Source organism: Pristis pectinata, chromosome 21 (assembly GCF_009764475.1).
Source record: "Pristis pectinata isolate sPriPec2 chromosome 21, sPriPec2.1.pri, whole genome shotgun sequence".
In the NCBI taxonomy this organism is placed as follows: Eukaryota; Metazoa; Chordata; class Chondrichthyes; order Rhinopristiformes; family Pristidae; genus Pristis; species Pristis pectinata.
In genome coordinates, this window is record NC_067425.1 from 31,966,674 (window position 1) to 31,983,753 (window position 17,080).

A 17,080-nucleotide genomic window follows, 5' to 3' on the forward strand; every position below is an offset into this window, starting at 1 on the left:
ATATGACAATGGCCAGATTATTATTTTAAAACAATGATGGGTGAAGCATTATGATTGGTCAGGACACCAGGGGGAAAAGTCATTAGCTCTTGGTCTATATCTAGCTCAGTGGGACAGATGGTGCACCAATTTAAATCTCATCTAAACGACAGCATTTCTGACTGTGCAATACTTCTTGGGTACCGCACAGGACTGTCAGCCTAGATTATGCAATCAAGTTTCCAGAGTGGAATCTGATTAGAGTCAAAAATGTTACAGACACTATTGATATTAGTATCAGGCAATTTAAATATGTACTTTGAAGCAATGGCTGTGAAATGGTAAATAATGCAATTAAAGAGAGGGCAACTGCTGATGAGACTTAAGCTGTCCTTGGTAACCTATTTAAATTGTACTTTTCAGAAAGAAATTATTAAATAAGGAAATGAAGACCACAATAGCAATCTGTGCTCTTACAGCACTTTTAACATAGTAACATGAGCACTAAACAAAGAATGATTCCAAGCCACACAAGGAAATGTTGCACCAGAATTTAAGGTCAGAGGTAAATTGACAACTCTCACCACTCTCCTGGAAGAAAGGTCTCATAACTTTTATTCTGACGACTTTCCCTTCCGTGATGCTTGATGCTGACAAACTTTAATTCAAGGTAATCCCTGGAGTCCACCAGCTGATATCATCAAGCTGGCTAGCAGATAGTCACATTAAACAGTTTTCACAGATGGTATCTCAGCAAGCAAAATGCATAGTTTTTAATTTTTGTTTTAAATAGAGTTCTAAAGATTGTAACATGCACACAATTACAATAGAATATAAAACTGCAGATTTTTATAAAAATACATTTTAAAATCCCATACATTTTGAAACAGTTATATGAAGAAATAACACAGATGTACAAGATGTTTTCAGGGCCAGATAACTTTTTAATTACAGCCCATCAAGTTAAGGCTTTCAGGGTATTTTACAGCAGAGGTAACAAATTCCGATCGCTTTAAGTGATTTCCTCCAACTTTATTACAAGGCTGAAAAAAGCACTGCAGCCTCTGGAGGTGTTCCATATTATTGACAGCAACACCATGAAACTATGCATGTGCTGAAAACAATGTCATGTGAATAGAAGTAGTTCTGTCATCATTACAAACCCAAAATCTGTTCAAAAAATTTGATTGAAGAGGTAGATTTTCAGAATGGTCTTAAAGTAGAAGAGGTAGAGAGGCAGGAAGTTTAACATTTAGGCACTTAAAGCCAATGGCAATGTGAGTAAAACTGGACATGAAGAGGAGGCCAAAATTCAAGCTCCATAGAGATGTTGAGTTGTAGGTCTGGATGTTACAGAAAGAGAAAGAGGCAAAACATTGAAGGATTAAAAAAAATTTTTAAAGTGAAGCATGATCAGACCAAGAAACCACAGAGATCCAAGGCTGATAGGTGAATAACTAACAGGGGTTAGAATGGGGGCATCAGAATTTTTGAGCTCAAGTGTAAGGTAGAAGATAGAAAACTAGGCAGCAGTACATTGGAATAGACAAGTCCACAGATTATAAAAACACTGATAAAGGTTTCAGCAAAAGAGGAGCTGGGGGTAGAGGGTGAATTGAACACAGTTATGCAGTCAGAAGTGGGCAGTCTTTGTGTAGGAGTGTACAAGTCATCAGCTGTGTATCTCTGAACCAAAAATAACACCAAAAGTACAAAATGTCTGGTTTAGTCTCAATTACCAGGGAGAAGGATGGAGATTGTGGCAGACTTCACAATTTATAGTGGAGGAAATTCATTTTCAATCAATTGTGCATTTCAGACAAACAACTTAGAAACAATAGGCGGTGGAGAAGATGGTGTTGATAGAGGTGGTAATGAAATAGAATTGGACGCTGGCATGTCGTCATCATTACAGTTGCAAAATCTCAACACAAGTCGCTCACAAAACAAAGTTATTGCTAACTTTTATTAAGCTCCTCTGACATTATCTAATCAGTTTTTCTCTTCATGGCTCATTCAGATTGCAAGCCTCAGGACCTGCATACAAGGTCCATGTTGCTATTAATTTCCATATATTCGAGGTTTCCTTACAGACAAATCAAACTGATGTTTTCAGATTCATTCACCTATAATGCATCAGAACTATTTCCATTCCCTGGTTCACAAAATTCAAATTTTAAAGTTGTAAGTGAGAAACACAAAAACCAAACTAGAACCAGACCTGCCTACACTTCCAGATCTGGTTTTGTGGATATTGGAAGCAATGTGTCAGAGGGTTTTTTTTATGTTTTACATTCTGATTCCCTCCCATCCTCTCACACCCTTCATCTGCTGTCATTTTGAAGAGGAAGATAAGTATCATGTTTACAGACTCTATCACTGCTCAGCTAAAGATGTGGAAACAGTGGTAACTCATCCTCACATTTCCCTGTCTCACTATTGGAAGAAAGCCTTGCTACCATTTTCTACCTACCACAAAGGAATGGCTAATATCAAGTTGGAAAGACAGTAAAACAGGTAAAGATTGCATTATATTCTCCATGCCCATTATCTCCGTCACTCTGTAACCTGCATGGCGGGCCAGATTTTCTTTTCCCCAGTACCTTAACTCTAGTGCACATCTCTTGGCCTATCCAGTTAAGTGAAGTGACTCATAATTATTCCATAACAGTACAAGTCAGGTTCAATCATACAGCATCTTGGGTCTCAAACTCATGGCCAGAAGTTTTCCAATGTATGCTGTTTACAAAACTTACTTATTATTAATGTTTAATAAGCACATTAATGGAATGAAAAATGAGCCTGGTGATCATCATTGCATGGACATTTGTAAATGGAATGCTGTGCCAGCTTTAAGGCAAAATATACAACTTATCATACTTTGCAACCAGAAACCAATTTCTCAATCCAAAAAAAAGGTAGCACAATAAATAAAACAGAAAGTGAAAACTACTAAAAATATGACAACATTTTTAATTCTAATGTTTGGCAAAGATAGTTGCAGATTTTTTAAAATCTTTCACAACTTGAACTGGATGCCAATGATGGGACTCACTATACATCAACATCCACCTTTCTGCTGTCTCAGCAGATTGAACCAGGGTATTGTAACTTAACTTTAAAAAAAAATGCCATCTTTGGTTTGGAATGATGTTGTCCGTGCCTGGCACCTCTTGTGTGTGCAGCAGCCTGCTAGAAAAGAAACCCAGAGCAAAACTTAGTCCATTACCACAGAAAAGGAGTCTTGTTTGGCACCAAAACTCTTAAAACCCTGTTGGAGCCCAGGAGGCTGTACCTCTTCAGGATACTGAGAATCGGGTTTACGGTCACAAGTACATCCATGTTCAGGATTGCGCGCAAGATTGTGGGTGTGCCCACATCCAGATACGTGCCCAAGATCATGGCCATGTCCAACGTCATGGCCATGTCCGTGTTCGGATGTACCAACATCATGGCTGTGTCCGTGTCCAAATGTCTGCCTGAGATCATGGTTGAATACATGTCCAGGTGGATGCATAATATCATGACTGTGTCCATGTTCAGATGCACGCCCAACATCAAATCCAAATCCAGGAAAACTTTCAAGATTATAACTAAGATGCTGTTGCCTCTCATGTCCATACAAATTAATCTGTTCTTTTAAAATCCCTGAATAATAGCAGTACTCTGGGTCAGTGGATGGAGGAAAGTAATAGGTTTGAGTGGGGTAGGACCCTGGTTTAGGATTGCACCTAAAATAAAAAGAAAGCAAAATCCTAATGTTGAATTGCCATATTTATTTCCACCAAATAAACATTACTCCTAGCCAATGACATCTTATGTTGCAGAAAACATTTAAGGTCAGTGTGAGTAGGTCACAACAACACATTTCTCACTTCCAAGAAAATAATTCCAGATGAAACACTTTACATTCCAATTGCATAGTGCATCCCATATATAGCTAGATGTGCAAGAGCCCTTGTCAGAAACTATTCCAGTCAACGAAATACACCCATGTGTGTTCAAAATTACTGTATTGAATAAACACAAATGTATTTCAGTGCCAGCGTCAAAGTAAACAGCCAGATATTACATCAAGGAAAGACACAACCATTAACAAATGCATGCAGGCACAAGAGATTCTGCAGATGCTGCTATCTGAAGCAATACACACAAAATGCAGGAGGAACACAGGTCAGGCAGCATCTGTGGAGGGAAACAAACAGTTGATGTTTTGGGTCGAGACTGTTCATCAGGACTGGAAAGGAAGAGGGCAGAAGAAGATCGAGGGAGGAGCATGCAGGCAGATGATAGGCGAGTCTAGGTGAGAGGGGGAAGGTGGGTAAAAGGGAATGACGCGAGAAGCTGGGAGATGACAGGTGGAAGAGGCAAAGGGCTGAAGAAGGAATCCTGTAGGAGGGGACAGTAGACCATGGAGTAAAAGGGAGGGAGGTAGGGAATAGGAGGGAGGTGATGGGCAGGGGAGGGGAAGGAGAAGGGGTTAGGGGGCTGCAGGAATGAGGGAAAATAATGGGGTACGGGGGAGAAAAAAGGGGAAAACAGAGGGAAAGGGTTATTGGAATCAGAGAAATCTATGTTGATGCCGTCAGGTCAGAGACTACCAAGACTGAGTACGAGGTGTTGATCCTCCAACCTACGTCTGGCCTCAACTTGGCAGTACAGGCGGCTGTGGATAGACACGTCAGTATGGGAATGGGAAGTGTCGAAGTGGCTGGCCACCGGGAGATCCTGGCTGTTGTGGCGGACGGAGCGAAGGTGCTCGATGAAACGGTCACCTAATCTGCGTCGGGTCTCACCCACGTAGAGGGGGCTGCACCAGGAGCGCCGGATGCAACATAGGACACCCTTGGATTCACAGGTGAAGCGCTGCCTCACCTGGAAGGACTGTCTGGGGCCCTGAATGGTGGTGAGGGAGGTGGTGTAGGGGCAGGTGTAACACTTTACATGGTTGCAGGGATAAGTGCCAGGAGGGTCTTTTCTTTTAACCACCTTCTGGATTGTAGCCAACTTGAACTAAGTATTAAAATTTTCTCGTCAGCAGTAGAACCCTACAACCTGAAAGCAAGTGATGCAGTCACAAAGAACACCCTCCTTTACGTCATTCCCCAGTTCAACCATTCCAACCAAGTAACAGCAAATCTCAAGGATTTGCAGATTTTCTAATCCAGGGATTGTTGAGACAGTTCAGGGGAGAGAGTGCGAGAGAGCGATTCTTTCCTAGCAGGTTAGCAGAGCTCGTTATTAGCTCAAGGTGATACTTCATCAGTCTGCTCACTTTGTTCCCTCAGTGGAGTGAAGCTGTTCCTTCAACAAGTACAGCTGAAGCACAGTGCAACTGAATGATATCTGACACCCACCTGGAGCTAGAAAACTAGAACTTATTAAGGAGCCCCTTTCTTACAGGTTCCCTTGGAATCTGCCCCCAACCCCCCTCCCCCTTTAAGAATACAGATAAATATCAATGACCCAACCATATGAGCAGGCATTAACAACCACCACAGCCTTAATCTCCTCACCCAAATCAAAATGATTGCTCTCAATTGAGCTATACTGTAATGTGGGTTGACAAATGACATTAAAGTGTCAGGCAATTAACATACCCAACAAGAGAGCCTAACCACTTATCCTTGACATTCAATGGCATTACCATTGCCAAGTTGCCACCATCAAAAAGCTGGAGGTCACCATTAATCAGAAGCTCAATGGCCCAGGCACCCAAGTATGGCAGCTACAGGAGTGGATCAGAGGCTGAGCATCCTGTGGCAAGTGATTCACCCTCTGACCCCAAGTCCTTTCCATCATCGACAAGTCACAAGTTGAGAGCAGACAAAGTGCTTTATTAGTCTGGATGAGTGCAGCTCCAGTAACATTTTTGGAATTTCTTCACCAGAGGGATTGCAACTGTTCAAGAAGGCAACTCGATTCCACCTTCTTAAGGAAAATTAGCAATGAATACTAAATGCCGACCTTGTGGGGAATGCCCAGTTCCAAAAAAATGTATAACTGAATGAAAAGACAGAGGTATGTTTTGAGATTGGGAGCTTTAATGAGGGACTTGATTGATATATACAAGATCCCAGGGGTCCCTGAGTTTTCCTCGAGGGATCTGGAAGTAGGGAGTCACTGCTTAAAAATAATGGATCACCATTTAGGACATGGATGAAGTGAATTGTTTTCTTTTAGAGGTCTGAGAATCTTTGGAACTCCTTTCCCTTGAGGGCAGAGGAAACAGAGTCTTTTAATATTCTTAAGGCAGAGTTAGATAGATTAAGAAACAAGAGGTGAAAGGTTGCCATGTGTAGTTGAGAATATGGAATTCATTCTACAGTCAGCTCAGCCACAATGTTAATTGACTCACTGAGCAGGCTTGAGGGAATGAGTGACCTACTTATAAGTTCATTTGGACATTCATGATCACCATCCAGCTGATCTCAGGCAGGCTGTTAATAAGAGCAATACAATTGGTCTCAGCATTCCTTGATTGGGGATGAGAAAATTAAGCAGGATCTCTCAAGCACCAGTAATTTCACCAGCAGTCAAAGCTATTGAGGACTTTAAAAGCTTCTCAATGTTCCTGATCCTTGGCTCCCTGACCAACAGCCCGCAATCAGTAACAAAAGGCAGCAACGCCTCTGGCACGGTTATTCTCAACACTGGTGCCCCACAAGGCTGTATTCTCAGCTGCCTACTCTACTCCCTATACACTCATGACTGCGCGGCCAGATTCTGCTCTAGCTCCATCTGTAAGTTTGCAAATGATACGACCGTAGTGGGCCAAATCTCAAAGAATGATGAGTCGGAGTACAGGAAGGAGATAGAGAGCTTAGTGACATGGTGTCATGACAACAACCTTTTCCTCAGTGTCAGCAAAACAAAAGAGCTGGTCATTGACTTCAGGAAGGGGGGTGGTGTACATGACCCTGTCTACATCACTGGTGCTGAGGTCGAGAGGGTTGAGAGCTTCAAGTTCCTAGAAGTGAACGTCAGCAATAGCCTGTCCTGGTCCAACCACGTAAGCACCATGGCCAAGAAAGCTCACCAGCACCTCTACTTCCTCAGGAAGCTAAAGAAATTTAGCACGTCCCCTTTGACATTCACCAATTTTTATCGATGCACCATAGAAAGCATCCTATCTGGATGCATCACAGCTTGGTATAGCAACTGCTTTGCCAGGGACCGTAAGAAATTGCAGAGAGTTGTGGACACAGCTCAGCACATCACAGAAACCAGCCTCCCCTACGTGGACTCTGTCTATACTTCTCGCGGCCTCAGTAAAGCAGCCAGCATAATCAAAGACCCCGCCCACCCGGGATATTCTCCCTCCCCTCCCTCCCATCAGGCAGAAGATACTAAAACCTGAAAGCACATACCACCAGGCTCAAGGACAGCTTCTATCCCGCTGTTATAAGACTATTGAACAGTTCCCCAGTACGATAAGATGGACTCTTGACTCCACAACCTACCTCGTTATGACCTTGCGTGTTATTGTCTATCTGCACTGCACTTTCTCTGTAGCTTGTGACACCTTACTCTGCATTCTGTATTGTTTTACCTTGTACTACCTCAATGCACTGTGTAATGAATTGATCTGTATGCACAGTATGCAAGACAAGTTTTTCCACTGTACCTCGGTACAAATGACAATAATAAACTAATTCCAATTATGTTCAGAAACTGTCAAGATTTATTAAAAACCTATTCTATTTCCAGTACATTCATCTAAAATATTAAAGCAAACACTATCAATTCAAAAATATCTAACCTATCTTGTACTTGCCCTTCTCCCTGGCAGCCGTTCACCTACATTGAAATGAATGGAGTTACTATTCTGGCTCTAAGTGTAACCTGGTGCAGATCAAAGGCCAGATTCCCCTCGGTAACTACCGAGGATCTGCAACAAGCTCGTGTATTGATTTGATGGCCGAATGAATGTATTATTAGATGACACAATGAATGTAAAGACTGATTATTTTGTATTCCCTGTACAAATTTTTCATGAATAAAGTTTATTTTTAAAATTATAAAAAGATAATCTCATGTCCTGTAGCTAGACCCATAGAATCCAAGGGCAAGGCACAGCTGAGAAACTGCCAAAGCTCAGCAAGGAGGTTCAGGTGTTTTGCATTTGCACTGGACAGTCTGATTTTCTAAGAGAGGGGGATGGGGCAAATGCCAACATTTTGGTGTTAAATTGCTGGGATTTCAGAGCATGTCCTATTCCAATAATTCAGCACATCAGTCTGATAAACTAATTACATGCCTACCAATAGCCGTCCACTTGTGCCAGACATAACATTCAAAAAAACTTTAAAGGAAAATGAAGACTATTAATTTAAAAAGTGGAGCAAACGGTGTAAAAAGATGAAGCAGATGTAAAAGGAGTCTGCTTTCTACAGTTGTTTGGCTAATCCTGATGACAGAAGGTTGCTGAAGTGCATTTTATAACCTGGGCTTACTTCCCAAAAACCTCACAACAAAAACACAAAGTGCTGGAAACACTCAGCAGAGCAGCTGTGTGTAATGAAAACACTGATGATGGATGGGCAATCTGAAACATAAACCCTGTTTCTCTCCCACAGATGCCAAGAGTTTCCAGCACTCTGTGTTTCTGATTCCCAGCATCTGCAGTATTTTGCTTTTCGTTTCCAAACACACTTCACTTGTGTGCTCTGCAAAAGTCAGCTTCTGCAAATAAAGGAATAGAAATAAACTTATTGGACTCTTGAGCTTTTACGATCAGTCACTTAAATTGTGGCCCTTTGCAACTAACTTCACAAATCTGTCTTGGTTTCCTACCTAGAAAAGTACTGCAAAAATTTTCAGTTTAATATTTTCAATTCACCTAGCTTCAAAGGTCTTTTAGGGAAATATTTTCAATTTCATTTTGTGTGAAGAAATTCTTCTTGTCTGTACCTCAAAAATACACAGCCTAGCCTTATCTAATTACCTATAGATCAAATAATCCAAACTGCTCTCTCAGGTGACCTTATCCAATTCATCAGCCTCATTTTGTTCATCGCTTGTCTGCCCCACTCTTAGCTCACTACCAATTGATCCAATGGCAATCCAACTGTCCTTCTGGATTTCCACGCCAATTGGTATTGCAAGGATGGTGGAAGCAGGAATGAACAATGGCTGTAAAAGTTGGATAAGGCACCAGAGGGAAATGAGCTTGCAGGGCTAGGATAATTTAGCAGGGGAACTGGGGAACCTGTACTGACTGGACTACTGTAAAGAGAGCCTGCAAGGACTCAATGGGTTGATAGGCTGAATGGCTTCCTTCCGTGATGTAGTGACTATGACAATGCAAACAGAATGTTGCTTTTTGTAATGGTTCTGGTTAGGTGTTTATCTTAAGAGAATTCGACCTACAACATTTAAAATTAAAATGATAAAGGATTGGACTCCATTCAGCAAGACAGGTTGCTTGAGGTCGATAGGGATAGCAGGATAATAAGTCATATACACAAAATCCTGTGGCAAGTTAGGACACATGCCAGGAAGTACTTCTGACTGAGAATTATTACCCTCTGAAACATTGCGTATCAGTCTCCTAGAAAATCTGTGACACAATAACAGGCTATACAGCCCATTGTCTATATACTGGTTGAAAAGAGCAGCCCATTCTAATCCCACCTTCCAGCACTAGGTCAATTGCCCTGCAGGTCACAGGTCAAGTACACATCCAAATACTGTTTCAATGTGAAGGTTTCTGCCTCTCCTGCCCTTACAGGCAGCGTCCAGACATCTACCACCCTCAACATGAAGAACATTTTTCCTCAATTCATGTTTAATACTTCTACTACTTCAGTAAATATCTGATAATCTAGTAGCCAAATTGTTCTGAAATCCTAATGCTGCCGTTTCGCACACTCCTTTTAAAATCACCAGGGCCCCATTTCCCATGGTCCCTTTAAACTCAGTGGGCCTTGTTTCCCTTAAACCCAGTGGATTTAATGGAAAATTTATTACACTCCTGTTTATCATCAGTGGGTTGGAATACTAATGGGAATAACATTGGAAGCTCTGGAAAATTTGCCAGTCTGGCACCAAAGACCCGATGCTGTCGGATTATTGGAGTTTAACTGTACTTCAAATTTTTGCCTCCCTCTATGAAGTAGGTCCTTCCTATTTACTCGAGCTAGTCCTCATAATTTTATACACCTCAGCTGGACATTCCCTTAACTTCCCAATACTGCAAAGAAAACAACTTTGCTTATCTCATCTTTCCTCATTGCCAGTTCTGAAAAATGGGAGGTCTGTCCCTGTAGATCTGTCTGCACTCTCCCCAGTGCAATCACATTTTTTCCAGTCATGTGTTGACCAGAACTCCACACAATACTCAAGCTGTGGCTTACTGGGTGATGTATATACTTCTAACAAGATCTCCCTGCTCATATTTTGGCCTTTGCTAATAAAGGAAAGCATTCAAATGCCTTTTAAAACATTTTATTGACCTGTCATGCTACATTTAAGCATCTGTGCATGTACACCATAACATTTCTTCCTTCCTCAATATCATGCCATATGCTGCCATTTACTGAGTGCTTGCCTTGTTACACCTCTTCAAATGCATTACTTCAGACATCTCTGGATTATTTTCATCTGCCACTTTTTTGTTCGACTAACCATTTACACCTTCCTGCAGTCTAAAACTTTACTTCAGTCCTCCACACAACCAATTTTGTTTCATCTGCAAACTTTTTTTAAAAAAAACATCACATCCCCTACATTCAGGTCTAAATTATTAATACATATTACAAAGGGCAAGGGACCTACTGGTAATAGCTTCCAGCCACAAAAACACCTGTCAATCATTACCCTTTGCTTCTTGTCACCGAGCCCATTTTGGATCCAATTTACCACTCCACCTCAATTCCGCAGGCTTTTACTCCCACACCAGCTGGCCACATGGGGTCCTGTCAAAAGCCTTGTTAAAATCCACATCACCTACATCAAAAGCACTGCCCACATTCACCCACCTTGCTACCTCCTCAAAGATAGTCAGATCTTCCCTTAAGCAAACCAAATTGACTGTCCCTATTCCTTTCTAAATTAAGGTTTAAGCTGTCTTTTAGAATGATTCCGATAATTTTCCTATTGGTAAAATTAAACTAACTTTCCTGCAAGGCCTTGGTTATCCCTTCCTTCATTTCCAGTCAATAGTACTACGTTAGCAGTCTTCCATTCCATTAACACCAGTCCTGTAACCAGGGACAATTGATAAAAAATGTCCCTGATTAATTCCAGGCTACTTTTAACAGTCTGGGATATATTTCACCTGATTTACCCATATTCAAGTACTCCCTTAGTACTTCTTTTACAGTGGGTGACATTTATCTAATGCCACCCACTGCTCTGACAATGATTTACTTTTAAATAGTTCCCAGTCCACTTTTGCTAAATCACTTCATAATCTAGTAAAAGTGGCCTTTCCTAAGTTAGAACCTTGACTCCTGTTTTAGCTATTTAACTATGCTAAACTGAATTACAATCTCTATCCCAGATATGATCCTCCTCTGATACTCTTCCCTCCTGCCCAGTCTCATTCTCAAAAATTAATTCCAGATCTGTCCCTCTCTCGTGGTGGGCCTGTCATATACTGGCTAGACAGTTCTCCAGAATGTGGTTTTGGAATTCTGTGCCTCTCCTACCTTCTACCCTGATTGTATTCCTTTTATCATTAGGGCAAGTGAAGTCTCCCACTGTTAACGCCTTGGTGTTTTTAACTTAACACAAATTTGCACACAATTTACTTTTCCATCTCCTTTTTACTCACTAGTTACTCTACTGGGAGTATTCTATAGGCCCCCCCCCCCCCCACCCCGGTAGCAGCAGGGATGCTGAGGAGCAGATTGGGAGGCAGATTTTGGAAAGATGCAAAAATAACAGGGTTGTTATCATGGGAGACTTCAACTTCCCAAATATCGATTGGCACCTGCTTAGTGCCAAAGGTTTAGACAGGGCAGAGTTTGTTAAGTGTGTCCAGGATGGATTCCTGTCAGTATGTTGACAGGCTGACTAGAGGGAATGCCATATTAGATCTAGTTTTAGGTAATGAACCAGGTCAGGTGACAGATCTCTCGGTGGGTGAGCATTTGGGGGACAGTGACCACTGCTCCATAACCTTTAGCATTGTCATGGACAGGGATAGGAGCAAAGAGGACGGGAAGATATTTAATTGGGGAAAGGTGAATTATGAGGCTATAAGGCGAGAACTTGAGAGTGTAAATTGGGATGACATTTTTGAAGGGAAATGTACTATGGAGATGTGGTCTATGTTCAGGGATCTCTTGCAGGACGTTAGTCATAAATTTGTCCCAGTGAGGCAGAGAAGGAACAGCAGGATGAAGGAACCATGGGTGACAAGAGAGGTGGAACAACTAGTTAGGAGGAAGAAGGCAGCATACATAAGGTGTAAGCAGCAAGGATCAGATAGGGCTTGTGAGGAATATAGAGTAGCAAGGAAGGAACTCAAGAAGGGGCTGAGGAGAGCAAGAAGGGGACATGAAAAGGCCTCGGCAAGTAGGGTTAAGGAGAATCCCAAGGCTTTTTACTTGTACATGAAGAGCAGAAGGATGGCTAGAGTAAAGGTAGGTCCGATTAAAGACAAAGGTGGGAAGATGTGCCTGGAAGCTGTGGAAGTGGGTGAGGTTCTCAATGAATACTTCTCTTCAGTATTCACCAAAGAGAGGGGTCTTGCTGACGCTGAGGACAGCGTTGGTAAGGGTAATGTTCTAGAGCATGTAGATATCAAGAGAAATGATGTGTTGGAGCTGTTAGAAAATATTAGGACAGATAAGTCCCCGGGGCCTGATGGAATATTCCCCAGGCTGCTGCGTGAGGCGAGGGAGGAGATTGCTGAACAGTTGGCTAGGATCTTTGAGTCCCCGTTGTCCACGGGAATGGTACCAGAGGATTGGAGGGTGGCAAATGTTGTCCCCTTATACAAAAAAGGTAGTAGGGATAGACTGGAGAATTACAGACCAGCGAGCTTTATATCTGTGGTGGGTATGCTGTTGGAAAGGATTCTAAGAGATAGGATCTATAAGCATGTAGAGAAACATGGACTAGTTAGGGACAGCCAGCATGGCTTTGTGAAGGGAAGATCTTGCCTCACAAACCTGATAGGGTTCTTTGAGGAGGTGACCAGGAAGATTGATGAGGGTAATGCAGTGGATGTGGTCTACATGGATCGGTTCTAGGACCTCTATTTTTCGTGATATTTATTAATGACTTAGATGAGGGGGTGGAAGGGTGGGTTAGCAAGTTTGCAGACGACACAAAGATCGGTGGTGTTATGGAAAGTGTGGAGGGCTGTCGAAGCTTACGGAGGGATATTGATAGGATGCAGAGCTGGGCTGACAATTGGCAAATGGAGTTCAATCCAGAGAAGTGTGAGGTGGTACACTTTGGAAGGACTAACTCCAAGGCAGAGTACAAGGTAAATGGCAGGATTCTGGGCAGTGTGGAGGAGCAGAGGGATCTGGGGGTTCATATCCACAGATCACTGAAAGTTGCTTCACAGGTGGATAGGGTAGTTAAGAAAGCTTATGGGGTGTTAGCTTTCATAAGTTGTGGGATCGAGTTTAAGAGCCACGAAGTAATGATGCAGCTTTACAAAACTCTGGTTAGAGCACACTTAGAGTACTGTGTCCAGTTCTGGTCGCCTCATTATAGGAAGGATGTGGAGGCGTTCGAGAGGGTGCAGAGGAGATTTACCAGGATGCTGCCTGGATTAGAGAGTATGGATTATGAGGAGAGACTAAAGAAGCTAGGGCTTTACTCATTGGAGAGAAGGAGGATGAGGGGAGACATGATAGAGGTATACAAAATATTAAGAGGAATAGATAGAGTGGACAGCCAGTGCCTCTTTCCCAGGGCACCAATGCTCAATACAAGAGGGCATGGCTTTAAGGTAATGGGTGGGAAGTTCAAGGGAGACATCAGAGGGAGGTTTTTCACCCAGAGAGTGGTTGGTGCATGGAATGCGCTGCCTGGGGTGGTGGTGGAGGCTGATATGTTGGTCAATTTCAAGAGATTGTTAGATGAGCATATGGAGGAATTTAAGATAGAGGGATATGTGGGAGGAAGGTGTTAGATAGTCTTAGGTGTGGTTAGAAGGTCAGCACAACATGGTGGGCCGAAGGGCCTGTATTGTGCTGTATTGGTCTATGGTTCTATCTGCCAAGTTGAAGGTCAATGGTGTGCACCCAATAATGTGGCTGCCCCTTTGGTTCACTTGATGATCCTATAACATATCATCACTTCCCAGAGTTGTGATTTTATGTTTTTTTAATCCCCCACTCCATCTTATCCGAAATCCTGTAACCAGGAACACTAACCTTTCATCGAGGCTATCTTTAAGCCACGCTTCAGTATTAGCTAAAATATCATATTCCCATCAGTGCCCTCATTCCAAATGGCTTATTCTCTATGCATTTCGATACATACCTTTAACCACTGCTGGATTCCATATTTTCTAATCAGTTTTCTCTACCTTTCAAACCTGCTAATTTTCTACTTTCTATTCGCAGTTCCACTTTTCTCCCTTCTGAATATTTGTTCAGATTCCCACCTCACTGCCAAGTTAGCATAAACTGAAAGCAATTGGAGCAATCGATCCAGAGTTTTAAGACTTTAAAAAGTTCTTGAATAACAAGAAATTGCCAGCACAAAGGCAACTTACAATTATCAGGAACTATGGGTAGCACACTTCTGAAACCTTGCTCAACATTCTTGCAGGCATGACAGACTCCATTATGTGTTCCTCACTTCATCTGAGCTTTTAGCCACATCCAGAAAGGTGTCTCTGATTATAAGTCTGTGTTTTAGCTTGTATTCAGTCTTGTACTATTTTCTCTTCCTCTAAACCATTGTAATTTTGATTTCAGTCCTGCTTTGCTTTATCTCACATATATACATACTTTTATTTTTTAAAAATCAAAACATATTTACTCAGAACAGTTTCAGTGATAAGCAGGACCAATTACCAATAGCTTAGAATGATCACTTACCTGAACTATAATCTCAATTTATGCATTGAGTTTGTGCTGAATTAACATTTTTTAATACAGTATAATATTGAACTTGTTGATTTCCACAGTTAACCCAACTCAGTGATTTAGATAGTTTCTCAATATGCCACAAAATGTTGAAGAGCTCCCCATTTTTTGTCCTCCAAACATTCCTGATAATTAGAGTAACAACAAAATAACTGATCTACCTGATCTGTACCCATGTCTTGTAAATGCTCCTAGAAATGAATTTGAATTGTTATGCTGGAAACCTTAACTTCTACCTTCTTGCAAAAAAATGACAAAGGACTTGTTTCTTCAATATCAATTTTCTGCACACTTTCATAGAAAACTATGAAAAGAACAAAAATTGCACACCAGAACCACACCAATTTTGCATTTGTTGTGTTTTCATTTTGGACATTTTTGTTTTTAAAAACTAAACAAGCCTATGCATTGGACCATTACATTCATAACCATACTCACATTCACAAAAAGATTTGCAAGTAGTACAAAAGTTCTCCTTGTGTACTTTCCTTTTTTTACAGTTTACTTTGTTGATTTAGTTTTGGAGGGCTTCAGCTTCCCTTTCAGTAAGAGGCCTGCTCCTACTTAGCGTTAATTTTTGAACTTCAATTTCATACAGCAATTAAGCTTAAAGTCAAGATCATTTCAGATATGAAAGTCTTTAGGAGGAGGAACATGGGCTATGCAGAAGGTGCTAGAAAATCTCTCTACTTGGGAGGTGGTTCTTTAAAACAAAACAATGGAAGCATAGCAGAAATAATTTAAAAGGTCTATTTGCAAGTGTGACAACTCAAAAAAGCATAACCAAGTAATAGCAAATAATTTCATAAGAACATTCACCACAATGTGTAAAATTGGGAAGGTTCCCACCCCTGCTAAAATTGCGACCACTTGAACATTAAGTGGATTCTCCTCCAATATCCTTGTTCCAGCAATACTCAATAAAGCCAATTCAATGAGAGCAATGATGTCAACTTTGGTGCAGCGTTGTCAAACCTCCATAAGGCCACACCTCAGTGATAATTCTGTCAATTATTATTGTTTTTAAAATGGAACTAAAGGATCAAGGACTAATTTGGACTCACTTTACATAAGTGAAGATCACATTGCAGCATTATGAACAGTTTCCAAGACCAGAAAGGGTGCTAATGTACAAGGACCAGCCAGAAACAAAGTGGCAGCCTTTGAAATTTCAAGTGGACCCTTCTCCAGTTTGGATACACAGGAGGCCAGCAGGCTGCTTTCCCTCAGAGCCATAAGGATTTCCCAAACTCATTCAGGAGACTGTCAAGTTAGTTTTTCCCACACAGCTAGTATTTTCACAAAACATGCAACTTTAATAACCAAATGGCTTGCAGATGTCACAAAATGACAAATATTACGTGACAGACTCACATGTAGGATTTAACTAGCCTCAGCCTATTTATACACGTATGCATCTACAGCTCAGAAATATTACATCTGCATACACTGTTATTTTTCTACACATTGAATTTCCATTCGTAATAGAAGCTGCCTATCTAAGTGGTTCACATTGTAATTGCACCATTCTGGTATAAGAGGTGCAGCAATATCACCATCATTGGCAAGAGGGTATCAATTACACTGAGATAAATTTATGTAAGAGGTTTCCACCCATAGATGTGGACTTAAGATCCTATAAAATAAGGACAGAATACGTAACCAAACAACATGGAGCAAATCAATATACAACTCTCTTGTTTAAGTATCCCTGAACCTCCAGACAGCTTGCATGGCAGCACAGTGGTGCAGCTAGTAGAGCTGCTGCCCCACAGCTCCAGCGACTGTGGTTCAACCCAGACCTCCAGTGCTGTCTGTGTGGAGTTTGCACACAGTCACTCCCTGTGACTGAGTGGTTTTCTTCCGGGTGCTCTAGTTTCCTCCCACATCCCAAAGACACGTGGGTTGGCCGTCAATTGGCCAGAGTAAATTGTCTCTAGTGTGTGGGTGAGCGTTAGAACCTGGTGGGGTGGGGGGGGGTGCGGGAATTTGAGGAGAATGTGGAAGAATACAATGGGATTAGTGAGGGATTAGTG

General features: G+C 41.6%; 1 protein-coding gene across 1 annotated transcript in view; it reads right to left on the reverse strand.

Moving 5' to 3' along the window:
- Positions 1 to 689: 689 nt before the first annotated feature.
- Positions 690 to 17,080, reverse strand: part of rhbdd2 (rhomboid domain containing 2) — a 36,645-nt gene continuing 20,254 nt past the window's right edge. Inside the window, exon 4 of the mRNA XM_052035552.1 lies at positions 690 to 3,710. Within this exon, the coding sequence (XP_051891512.1) occupies positions 3,197 to 3,710 (514 nt within the window). The 3' untranslated portion in view covers positions 690 to 3,196. The remainder of the gene's footprint in view (positions 3,711 to 17,080) is intronic.